General features: G+C 41.5%; 1 protein-coding gene across 1 annotated transcript in view; it reads right to left on the reverse strand.

The window, feature by feature from the left end:
- Positions 1-1,285: 1,285 nt before the first annotated feature.
- The window catches only part of STIMATE (STIM activating enhancer), a 76,577-nt gene continuing 64,484 nt past the window's right edge, over positions 1,286-13,378 (reverse strand). Inside the window, exons 5-8 of the mRNA XM_075006207.1 lie at positions 10,611-10,723; positions 8,325-8,402; positions 7,560-7,709; positions 1,286-5,295 (exon numbers count right to left, since the gene is read on the reverse strand). Coding sequence (XP_074862308.1) covers positions 5,182-5,295; positions 7,560-7,709; positions 8,325-8,402; positions 10,611-10,723 — 455 coding nt within the window. The 3' untranslated portion in view covers positions 1,286-5,181. The remainder of the gene's footprint in view (positions 5,296-7,559; positions 7,710-8,324; positions 8,403-10,610; positions 10,724-13,378) is intronic.

The following is a 13,378-nucleotide window of genomic DNA, read 5'->3' on the forward strand; positions in this document are numbered from 1 at the left end:
CAATTCTTTCCTAGAGAATCTGGCAAAACTTAGGATTACCTATTTACTTTCCTAGCATCTGGTTAGTCTTGCCTATAAAATTTCCCTTAGTAGCACTAAGAGTTGGGAACTGATTTTCCCTGACTCTCTTAGCTCAGTGATGAGCCTCATACCTGCATGGAAGATGTGTCCCCACTCTTTTTCAGTGGGGAAGAGCTATACTTCCAGTGCTACCCAGCCACGTAAGCACTGTTTGTGAATGCTAGAAGAGTGGGTCAGATGCACTTTTTCCTATTTTGTTGGTGCTGGGCAGATGCTGCAAGAGAATTCTCATTCCTAGAGAAAGGGCTCAGATGACACCTGCTCAGATGAGCATATTCAGTAGTGCCATAAGGTTGCATTTGGACTAGAACTCTTTTAGCCTTAGAAAATTGATGTTGATGGGGTAGATAACAGTAAATGTTGGTCCCTGACTGCCTACTTGCTCTTTCACATCTGGACTGCTGTCCCTCATCACAGCCTTGACTCAGAGGAAATGAAGGTTATGGCAAGGCATAACCAGCAGTGGCAGCTGGGAAAAACAACCAGAATGTGAGGTGTAGCAGGTGGGGACAAAATCTGATGCTGTCCTAGTCCTCTGCAGGCCACTTCTGCAAACACTTCTGAAGCTGAATCAAGAGGAGAGATGGACACTGAGCAAAAAGCATCAATTTTTTAATAAGAGATTACCATTCCCCTTAGGAAAGCTCTGGTCACTGTGGAGGCAAATAAAATATGAGTGACATTCAAGAGGCCAGGCCTTCCACTGCTACCAGTGACTGACACCTGTCTTAAGTTCAGAGATCTGCTACAGCAGATACTTTGGTTGCTGGGGTGCAGAACCAGACTTGAGTCTTTACAAAGAGTATGTCTAAAAATTTATTTTGATTTTTCCATGACATGTAACATTAAGGAGGCTATTTTTATGAGCACAGTCAAGGCAAAATTGGGGTGGCATACGACAGGTAACAGGAAGCCCGCTGCACCTTGTAAGTGCAACTCAGAGAAAAACCTTAAATATGACACTTGCAAATATTAACACCTTGTCTCTCCTTAGATCATGGATCTTGAGCTGAACATACTGAAACTAGTCTCGACATAGGAGCAAAAAAGAATATCAGCAGATAAGAAGTTTAGTGATTAAACTCTAAATACCTTCTGTTTTGGCGCACTTTGTGCTAAGCAACATATACGCACGCTGATGACAGCTAATATGAACATTAAGTTTAAACACAATAAGGCAGCACAGAACATGTAAAAATCTGAAATAAGTCAAGCTTTATTGTAAACCATTATACAATGTAAGTACATCATATACCCTTAAACTTTAATGCAACACCACTGAATAAAACAATATGGTTCAAACAGAGGGCAGCAGATTTCAGTGAGTGTTGACAATTTCTACTCCCAATTTACTTATGAACAAATAAACCTGAAGTTCAATTTGACACATACCCAGGCAAGACAAAAACCCCAATTATAAACGAGTCCCTTTTTAAAAAGATAGTGTAGTTTTACCTTGTAAAACCATAGTAGTCATTTTCAATTATTGAAACTAAATATTGTCTAAACAAACAGTTGCACTGCTATTCTGTAGATTTACTCTGACCTGGTGTGGCTGGATTTGTTCACTTTCACTACTGTTTACAGCTGCAAATAGCGCAGAAATTGCAGGCTTGGGGTTAGTCAAGCAAAGTCAGAAATTCCGTAAGATGCTCAACCCTTGTTATGACTGAACATTCCTTCCCCTATCAAGGGCAGCTGGAAACTGTGCGTACACCTGTATGAAGACCTCGGGAACACTTTGCATTGCTTTAGTTAGGTTCACAACTCAAAGATGAGTCTTCCCTGAAGAAAAGCTATTGTTCGTTTTAAACAGCAACACTTATACAACACTTTACGTACATAAATTAAAACAGAGACATGACTGTACTAAAGCCAGAACTTTTATACCACATATAGATGACATGTCACAGCACAGATATGATCTGTTCATGTGTTATAAGGTGGACAACTTGTGATAATCTTGACCTCCACTTTTTCTGCATTTCATCTGTAAATTTAATGTTAGAACTCTTATTTTGCATATGCAACATGAGCTTATTTTAATTCAATGGGAAAATTTTAATGACTACCTCTTAACAACTACTGTCTGAATTAAACCTATTATGAACTGTCTAAAAAGATGGATTTGCCACATTTGAAGGAAAAAAAAAAATCACATTGAGCTGCCAGGTCTTCAGATTATATCAGCTCATTGGGAATAGTTGCTTTTAAACTGTGCTGCCAGCATACTCCAGCTAACAGCAAAGCAGTGAAGTACTAGATGTTACATATCCACGCTTCAAAGAAGAATGCAGAAACTTACAACTACTGCATGGATTCATTTCTTTTTCATTTAAGACTTTTGAAAGCAGAAAAACAATTTAACATTTTCCTTTTCTTTTTTGAAAGGGTAATGAAGCTAATAAGTAAAAATAGTACATCATGCTGTCACCTGGGATGATTTTAAGAGTCTAGTATTAAAAAGCAGGGAGTATGTCAAACAATGTTCAGGCAGTATTTTTAACTAAAGATATTCATTTTCCACCCTGTGACAGTAGGAATGTAAAATGCTTGAGAATCTTTGGCTAACAGAACTTTACCATGTCATAATTCCTATTACGATACCTATAAATCTCACTCAAGAGATACTGAAGCACTTGAGGAAAAAAAAATGGAGGGAAGCATTTTTACCCTTAAAACCATGACAAAAACTGCTTTGTGGTGCTTTATATGATCTGCACTTGTACAATAAGTCTGAGGTCTGTACAAAACAAGCTTATTTTACATGATTAAGGCCATTTGATGGTTCACAGACTAAATTTGAGATTAGAAACAAAATCCATTTTGATATTCTGCATAATTTGAACACAGGAAGTCAAAAATAAAGCTCTTGATTTGCACATTGTTGAAATGACTCCTAGTTACTGAAGTATAATATGATGAATTAGAGAAAGCATCTGCTGTTTTATTTCATTACTTAAAATGGTCAAGACCTAGGAGAGTAGATCTTAATTCTCATGGGGATTGCAAGGCTGTACCAGACTATATTGTGCACTGAAGCGAATTTCTTTTGAGCTACTGTACTGGAGAGGCTGAACCTGCCTGATTGTATAATACTTAAGATAAGGTATAAATGACAAAAGCGGAAACACTTACCAAAAATGTAAGCTAATAAATTGGGAGGCAATATTGATTAGTGACATTTCCCCACCTCATGCTCCACAGAAACTCCAATTAGGCAAGTGTGTGTTTCCCCTTAGTTTCTAGATTTAGTGAGAGAAACATTATTGCAAATATTCTGTTCTAGCACACAGTAATCGTGGTCAGTGGCTCCCGCCAGCTCAGATATCAGGTTCGATAAAATGTCCCTTTTAGGCAGCTGGACAGATTGAGGTGTACAGAGGAAGTCCCAGAACATTTATTTACCTCAAGTAGCTGAGCAATAAACAAAGATTTGAACAGTGAAAGTAAGCAAGGGAGCACGCAGTATTTCCTATGGCCTATCGATCCCACTTCAGGAGGATAGAGAGCATGCCACATTAAGACATACTTAATGTATAAAAAAATGTAAAAAAAAACTTTAAAAAGTTCTGAGCTATCTTCCAGTGAACTTGTTTGGTTTTTTAAGGCTTGAAACACATCTGATGTCCAGATATTACAGCAGACTTGCAACTTGTTTCTGATCTTTGCCATATTACCTTGACCTACATGAGGCTTAACCAAAGCAAAGCAAAAAGTCATCAGAACAGCAACTACTATTTGGGAAACACAAAAGGAACAGGTAGTCGTTGAAAACATATCTACAAGGATTCAGCATCAGCAGATATGTTTTCATATGCCACAGAAAGACTATACTAAAAGCTGCAGATATCTTAGCTGTAGTAACAGGTGCATTATACCTCTCAGTTTTATTCCAAATAGAGAAACCAGTAGGCATTTTTTAAAAAAGGAATTAAGGAATGCATGTGTTGAAGAAGAATGCTTTAAAGCCTTCAAGTGAAGTATTTTTACTGAATATCAGCACTACACATTTATATTTATAGGGAAAAATATTAAGCAAATATGCACCCCAGAGAAATAATTGTATATACTAAAGTAGTGTTAACAGCTCAAATCAGATCAGAATCTCATGAACTACAAGCCCACATAGGAAACATAAAAAGGGAATGTTCTGCCTCTTTTGGAAGAATTGAGAGGTATGATCAGAGACTTGCAAGTTCTTAAGAGACTATTGATGAAGCATCCTTAAAGTTCATTTCACAGACAAAGAAAACTTTTCTATAGTTTCCTCCTCTGCTAAAGTGCATATTGCCAAATATGCAGAGAACATCTCCATTTTACAAAATATTACTGTCAAACAATGTGGCCTAAGCCACTCTTGGGGCTACATTTGGTGGTTTCAGCAGTGAAAGAAAAGCTCTTCCCTTTGCGAAAGCTTCATTTGCTATATCTTAATCAACTGACAAGGATGAATGAGAACTCCACTGCAAATCTTCCAATTGTTTTTCCCCCACACAAAAAGGGAACTGTGTCCTTTTCTCTGACAAAGAGAATTCTTAAATATAACAGTATGAAAATATAACTTAAATATAAAACAGTCAAATAGGTTAGAGGAGACTTGAAAAAAATCCTTGTTCCACCTATTAGTTCATTAGGTACCTGGTAGGAAGTAAACATGTACTTAAAAAAATAACATTAATTACAGCTTGTAACCATAAAACTATTCTGCTCTAAGAATTAATATGTTGCAAAAGCCTGTTTTAGTAATAGAACACATTGGCTCCACTTAGTCAATCCCAATGTCTTGTACGGAATGACTTAGGAACCGTAAGTGAGACACTGAGTAATTGTCTGTGGTCTTCTCTGAAGAGTCAGATACGAACCATTTAGTGACTGGTCCCTAACAATGCTGTGTTTCCATAAATGATGAAAAGACACTCCTGCACATTTGGTCAGTGTTTCTGTAGTGCAACTGAATGGAATGCTTCCAACTACCTGCATCCTAATCACAGAGTTGTTAATAGTTTGTAGCAAAAAAGGATGCTGCTGCAAAGTGAAAAACCCACTGACCAAGAAGCTCATGCCACAAAACCTGCAAATACACAGGTCAGGAATACATCATACAGGCAGGCCAAAACGATGCTTCTTCTTAACAGGTTTTAAGTTAGTCAGTCTCCGTAGGTCCTCTTCAACTTCTGACTCCTCCATTTCATCGTCTGCTGAAATGAGGATCTAAAAACAGAAGTATGAACATGTTTACGGTAAGATGCGATCTCTATTCTTGCTTTTTAAAATCTTTTTGTTTACAAAGAGGTTTTATTAAAACAACAGAATTTGGGATCATTTGTCATCATTTGTCCAGTTCATGTCACTGCATGGCATTACTATGGGATACTTCAAATATTTCACTAAAAAGTAACTTTCAAATATCAAAATGATTTTTCATACTTCAGCTACTCTGCAAGTGATAAAATCTGTGCCCAAAATGTGCATCTAACCCAGAGCAGTTTAAGCAATTTGCCATGAACACATTTGCAGAAACTAAAGACTGCAGCTAGCTTCGTCTCAAATACAGATATTAGCCAATAGAGTCTGCAGGTATTATCTGAGCTTAGAGAAAGGTCATCTGATGCAAGAAAGCCCTGCAGACTGGGACCTATAGTATTCTGGAGTCCACAGATGGTCAGAGAACCTGTTGGCCCACAACTGGAACATCTTTTAATGGCAATTTTATTTATTGAACAGAAGTGGTTACTGTTGATAATGTAGAAAATGGATATTAAACCATGGTGACAAAAGTGCTCACATACGCAGGAAAGCTGCTTGTCCTGAAACAAATCAAAAGGTGCTTCACAAAATTTTAAATGAGATTATCTTAAAAGCACAAAACTTAAAACTGAGAAAGTTAAAAAAAATGGACTTTTGGCCCCTTTACTTTCAGCATCATTATTGAAAGTCCTACATTAGACAAAAAAATGGGCAGCTCAAACATGGTCATGACTCTTACATAGCTCTATGGCCCATCTGAACAGTCTTTCATCATGGTGAAATTCTTTTAGTGTGTATCAATCCAAAGTAACATTTCCATTCCACATTAATTAAAACTCCTTTTTAAAGAGAGACACAGCAGATCAGACTGGATGGTCTCACCCTAATACTGTAAATAAAGTAAAATGCAAGTTATTTGCAATATTGAATGGGGAAGGTGACATGACACTTGTTTGTACAGGTTGAAACCCTGAAATCTGGGACTCTCTGGGCCGACATGCTGGACCACGGATGTTGCTGGACCAGAAAGCCCTGGAGGCCAGGAGCGGGGGCCAAGTGAGAGTCCAGCGGCGGGAGCCCCACCTGGGATCAAGCTGGCAGAAGCCAGTAGTGGCTGGGGCAGCAGAAGTTGGGAGAAGCTGGCAGGAGCTAGGGGAGACAGCAGTGGCCAACACAGACGGAAGCTGGCAGCAGCTGAGGCCAAGGGGAACCATGGCCATGGGGGTCCGTGGTGAGCTGGAAGTGGGCCAGCAGCCTAGAGGAATACCCAGAAGGGGCCAGAAGGGAAGTCTGGTCAGGGACTATTCTGGTCCTGAGTGTGTAACCAGGGAGGTGTAACCTGTAGTTTATAATCTGGTATATGAATGACTAGATACAGTTTTAAAAGTGCTGTAGACACTAATCACACCAACCATAAAAAAACATGGGTTTTATGCTCAGATGTGTAAAATTTTATAATAGAAGATATATCTGTTAAATCTCAAGTCACCATTTTTAGATGCACAATATTCCTTGTAAAAGTAGAAACATAAAACTGAAATTAACTGAATTTGTTAACACTACAGGACCTAAAAACAACCCTTTTGAAAACCATCAGTAGACTTTTGAGGGACCCCCAACTCCATGAAAACCATCAGCAGCTGTGTAAAGGGCCAGTGAATTAGCAGCCCCTGACTTATTCAATGGGGTGGGGTATCTGACAAAACAAGGGTGTGAGCGGTTTGCACCTGGGCCCGGGTGGCCTAGTGGCTAGGCCCCCTGACCAGGGCCTGTTGGGTTGAGTTTGGGGCGTGGCCCCAAGAATCTAGTTCCCCCTTTTGGCAGGAGAGGGGTTCCCCTGGGGGGGGCACCCCGCTCCCCTCAGTACCTGGGGGAGGGTCCTGGGTGCGCCTTCCGGCAGCTAACTGGGTGGCAGCTCTGGCCTGGGGCCTCCTGCCTCAGAGCCAGCTCCTGCCTCTTTGCTGGTCAGCCTCAAACTGAGCTGGCTTCCTTCCCTTTACACCCCTCCAGGCCTGACACTGGTTGCAGGTGAATTTGGGGGAGGGGCAGGGGGGGCTGATTGGGCTAACAGGCCTTGTCTAACCCCTGCCTTGCCTGGCCTCCCTCTTACACTCCTACAAAGGATTATAGGCAAATTTAGCACAATCAATCAAGCTTAAGATAGCATTTAAGTCAATGTTAAGAGGAACGGAGATGATTCACGCACAGCAACTAGTGCATCTACGTACTTCTGACTCCGACTCCTCATGTGATGCTGCTCTTCTGTATCGGACTTTACTTCCATTCCTTGAGTTTTGCCCCACTTCCTTTTCTTCGAGTTTAGCTTTTGTCTTCCCTTTCTTCATAAGAAAATTATCCACCACCCAGAACATTAATGCCTGTTAAAGGGGGGAAATTCACAGTTCAGTTTTTCTCTGTCAGCATGTGTGCTAGTCATTCAGACCTTGCAACAGAGTTGGGTAACAGTTGCACTAAGTGGGAGTTACCCAAACACTGCAAAATTCTGTACAGCTTCAGCCACATGACCTAACCGACTACCTCCTGAAGCTCAGCTGCCCTATCTCCTCGTCTCACACCAATAAGGAAAAAACTGCTGTTCAGGGGACTTTTTTTTTTAAATGCTCTTAATCTGGACATATGGCTAGTCTTGCTTGGCCAAGAGAACTTCAACGGGATGTCTGTTTGGAACTCCAAAGCTAAATTAATGCTTTCTTAAATAAACCTAATTAACTGGATTTTTAACTGGTACAATAGTATTCAAAAAGTACATTCAAAACTGGGCAGTGTATGCACCACTCCCCAGCCAAATGGCATAGCTGACTGTGGATTTTGTAGATACGTAAGTATATAATCACACAGAGGTGCTGAAGACTTGTAACATTAAGATATGACCAAGACACACTGTGCAGTAAGAATTAATTGTAACAGATGGAGAAGGGTATGGGTGGGGGAGACAAGCCAACTATCTCTGAAAAGCACACAGTTGTACTAACATTAACAAAGAAGGGAACTATCAGCATGACGATAGCCAGCTCCAGCTGGGGGTTCTCTATAGGATTCAATAAAGCTACCTGTGAAAAGAAAGAGACCAAATTCAGACCACAACACTATGTGCATGCAATTGGGTTAGAAAGTATTATAGAAAGTATTAGGCTGGCAGCTCAATGAATGAGACAGGAGAGTTTCATAGTAAAGAAATGTAATTTTATTAAAGACGGTATATCATTTGCATTTAGGAAACAAGTGGGGCTGAATGAAAAATCTGCCATCCAACTACTTTGTGATTTCAGAGTGAATGTGAGGAATTGTGGGTAGACAAAGCAACCAGATATTACTTGACAAATTAATCATCTTGTATTTGATGGAGGAAAAAACAAAGCATAGGCTATGTTCAAACAGTCACTTAATCCTTTTCCCAGAAAGCTTTGACTGGAAGAACCAATACCTTCGCCTCGGTTTACACCAGGGAAGAAAGTTGATCCCAGATTTGCAATTCTAGCTACACCATTAGCATAGCTAGAATCAACTTTGTTCCCGGGCTCACACAGGCATCTCTTAACACGATAGTGTGGATTACCAGGTTCAACAGCTGAGCTCAGAGAGATGGATTTTGCCACGTCTCCACACGTGGCAAAAATCGATCTCTGGAAGACTGACTGAACCCTCTGTAAGTATAGACATACCCTTGGAAATGGCTTACAAACATATACTGCAGTTTTAAAGACACTTTAAAGGTGACCTACAATACACTGCAGTGACTTCTGCTGCTACAGTAAGTACTGTCACACGTTATTAATCAGGGCACTTACATGTTAGGATTTTTCACAAAGATGTCAGCCTGAGTCATTCCTCACTACAACTTCATTCTGAGTACTAAATATCCGACCATACACTTACTAGTGCAAATGACCATGCAGCCACAAAATCGAAATGGTGGTTTACAGTACCTGTATAACAAGGTTCAAAATACACTTTGTGATGCAGTAACTGACTTTCGTTTGCAAGCTGCAGGGATGGGGAACATCGGGCCCATGGCTTGCCTTGATCCAGCCTGTGAGGCTTGGGACTGCCCTTCTCTTCTTCCTCCCCTACAGCAGCAGGAGGTGGTGTCTGCAGGGAGCACTTCTTTGTGGAATGCACAGCCATACAAAGATACCTGTGCCCCTCTCTCCCTTGGAGCTGTGCCAGGTAGGCACTCCCATCCACTGCTTTCTTCTGCCCAGATCCTGCATCCCCATCCCAGCCCACTGCTGCACCCTGAACTCCCTGCAAACCTCACTCCCGAGTCCACTCCTGCAAACTACCTCCTGCCAACTCCCTGGCAGCCCCCAGCCACACACTGAACCTCTCATCTTTGGCCCCACCCCACAGCTTGGGGAAGCCTCACAAAATGCATTAGTCCAGGGCCCCCAGAAAAGCTAAGCCAGACCTGGGGGCTCCCCCTGTGGGACTGCAGCTTGAGGTGGGGTGTCTTTTTCTGTTCTCAGTTGGGGGGCACTTCTGGGAGGGTTTTCTTTCCTTCTTACTTGCAGGCCAGGTCAATGAAGGTTGGGGGTTTGGGGTTTTTTTGACTCTCACTGGCTTACTTCCCCACCCCTCCCGCACTTACTGCCTAATGTTCTCAATTCACTAATTCAGGAATGAGTCTTTTGTTGCTGGGTGAATTACTAAGCTTCTCTTACAAAAGATGTAACACTGGTTTTAATTCAAACATTTAGGAGAGATTTTCTAAAACAATGGAAAAGAATACACAGCAGATTGTAATTTAGCTCAAATAAAGGCTGATGCGCTCTCCCCCTTTAGGTGTATCTCAGCTTAGCACGAGATCACATCCTGTACATCAGGGTTCCTCAAACTGTGGGTTGGGACCCCAAAGTGGGTCACATCCCATTTTCACGCGATCACCAGGGCTGATGTTCAGGCCCAGGGCCAAAACCTGAGCTCCACTGCCCCAGGCTGAGCCCTACCACCCAGGAATGAGACCAAAGCCCTGGTGGCATGCCTCAGGTTACAGAGCTTGGAGGGGAGGGGGTCAGGGTGCAATGAAGTTTGAGAAGTCCAGTTGTACCTGATGCCAATACCTGCTAAAAGCAAACACAATGTCACCAGTGAAATATGATAAGTGGTATCAGGTTGCTCCATTACCACAGGCAACAGCTGACTTGCATCAACAGTGGTCCATTACACGGTGTATACGACTTAGTCTTTTTGGATTAAATAATATTATTTTCTAATATTTGAAATTCATTTAACTGCAAAAATGGTGTAAAGACTCAAACCTCTTTCCACTGAGGTATTAGGAGGACTATAATGATGATGGTTTTCTCAAACATCATGATCACTATGTACAGTGCACACTGTCCCACCCAAGCACTGCACTGCAGCGGGTCACCTAAAAAACAAAAAGATTGAACATATCCAAGTTAGCCCATTTTCACTTGACTTACACCCTTTAAAAACAACAATTAGACAAAGGAGAAAACTTAATAAGCCAAAGTCAACTGAAAGATTTGGCAAGCAATTGCTGTGTACAAGCAGTCTATTGAAAGGTCCCCCCATGGGGGAGGGAAAGAGGGCAGTTTTCCCAGGGCCCAGCGACTCTAAGGTGCTGGAGGCTCCTGGCTGCCACTGCTGTGACAGCTGAAGCCCCGTGTGTGCTCCATTATGCACTTCAGAGCTGCACACTGCATGCTCTGGGCACCAACAGGGTGTGGGTGCGGTGCCACGCCACCAATCAGGGTGGTGCTGAAAACTCACTGTGGCAGCCCCACCCATTCCAGGACTGGCAATCATGCCAGTTCCTGTCTATTGATAGTTATGAACAGCAAATTTACCTTCCCTGAGCAGTCTGAATTTTTGTTCTTTAGAGATCTCAAAAGATATAGGTCGAACCTGTCTACTCTGGCACCCTCCGGACCAGACCGGTGCTGAATGAGATAATTTGCTGGACCATGGTCAATTACCAACACTTTCATTGCTTACTGGGCTCTTAAAAGACATTTAGGGGTTAAATTAGAGCTAAACAACAGCACTGAACACTCAGAGCCAGGAGTGGTAGCTGGAAACAAACTTTATGGGACCATAGGAAACTTGGTCACACCGTAAGTGGTCACCAGCTAACTAAAATCATGATGGATTATGGATGTTGCTGGAAAAGAGTGTGTCAGACTACAGAGGTTCAACCTGTATAAACTAATAAACTGACCGTATGAGCGCATTTTGTTCGGTTAGGGCCTACCTTGTTATGGTTGGCTCTATTACACATCACTAAAAGCAGCAGATAAAGCACAGAATGAGCTTGTCCTCATGAGATCTTTACTTTCTCATAAACCCAGTGTTGCTACATATTCTTTCCCATTTTGTCAAATAGTTGTTTTCTAAAGCAGAAAACTTAGACTGTACTTGGCTGTTGCACTGCATCTTGCTCTAGCATAACATAACCTTTTAAAAGAAATTAAAATATTCCTGTACTTGTGCTCTTGCTACCCTGTATCTATAGGTATCGTATACAAATGTCGGCAACTATGATTAACGGATAATTATGGCAAAAGACTGCAACAGATTACAAGAGTAGCTTTCAAAAATATAATTTTATTCAGAGCTTCTGACAAGCTAATCAGGCTGTATCTTCCTTTCACTGATTAATACAGTATAATATGCAAATCTATAAAAAGAGATACAGTTTTGCAGAATCCCAGATAAGGTGTTGCACAATGAATATCAAGCTAATTATCCACTGCTCTGGAATTAGATCTGTCATTCAAGCATTCCAAAAAAAAGGATATGTCCAGGCCTGCCGACCAGGCTGGGGGTGCAAAGAGGGCAGCTGTCTTGGGGCCCAGCATTCAAAGGGGCCCACAGCTCTGGCTGCCGTTGCAGTCAAAGTAACAGCAACAGCAGCTGGAGCTCTGGGCGCCTTTGAAAAGGTGCAGCAGCATTGTGCCGCCACTCTGTGTTCTGCTTTGAGGGTCTATATACCTGACATACCCCAAGGGCTGACTGCACTAAGCCCCTCCCCTTCCAGGGGTGTGGAGCTGGGCCCCTTCCCCACTTACCCCTGGATTCACGGTGGCTCTTGGCCCCACTGTATATAACTACAGCATAATTTAACATATCTGGTTGCCTACTAGGTGGAGTGCCTACTAAAAGTCAAGGGAATTTAAACCAGCATTACCAGGACGTGGCACTCAAGAGCACTTGGCCAACAGGGTGCATAAAAATCATGATTTGTAAGAAGTTTTTTTTAAAAAAAAGTCAATAAAAATACTAATTTTTTTCTTTTAAAGTAACAGTTACAATTAAATTCCATTACAAACATGGTGGACTTCATGCTCAGTCACATAAAAACAAATGAGTGGTTCTAGGCTGTCCAGTTTGACTACCAACTCTTGCTTCTTGAAAGTCTGGATTTTCAATTTCTGTTTCTCAGCAGACTAAAGTGACATGCCATACCTATCTGGCATGTTTTTGCACCTTTCGGTGGTAAGGCCCACTTCCTCCGATTTGGAAGAAAAATAAGAATCCAGGGTGTGTATGTATGTGTGTAATATATAAATAGACAGCAGGGAAGAGGTGGAGGAAGAAGATGGTCGGGGGGGGGGGGAGGGGAGGAGGGATGGGGAGTCAACTGTCAATAGGACCAGAGGAAGAAGTAAATTAAGTTAAGTGGGATGGGTGCCATTCCTGCGACTATCACAGGTAGGAAATTGTCCTTGTAATGTGTAAGATAATTGAGAGCGCTGTTAAACCCCAGGTTAAATATGCCAAACTACAATGACAGTAACTATTCTTGGGGCACAGTCATGCTGTTTTGTTTATACACATTTAATCTGCTGTATAAATGGTAGCCACTTCTAAACTTCAAATTCTGCTATCAGTCATTTTCTTGAGTCATTTACATTTTACAATTAACCTCCATATAAAGACATACTGTCATTACAAGCAGTAATAGTGCTATTTCTGTTGGGCAACATCTCAAGTAAAGAATCTCTCGGGATCAAGTAATAGGGCTAAGAAAGAAGATGATTTCATAGCAAGAACAAGCATG

The sequence above is a fragment of the Carettochelys insculpta genome, chromosome 11, assembly GCF_033958435.1.
Source record: "Carettochelys insculpta isolate YL-2023 chromosome 11, ASM3395843v1, whole genome shotgun sequence".
Lineage (NCBI taxonomy): Eukaryota > Metazoa > Chordata > Testudines > Carettochelyidae > Carettochelys > Carettochelys insculpta.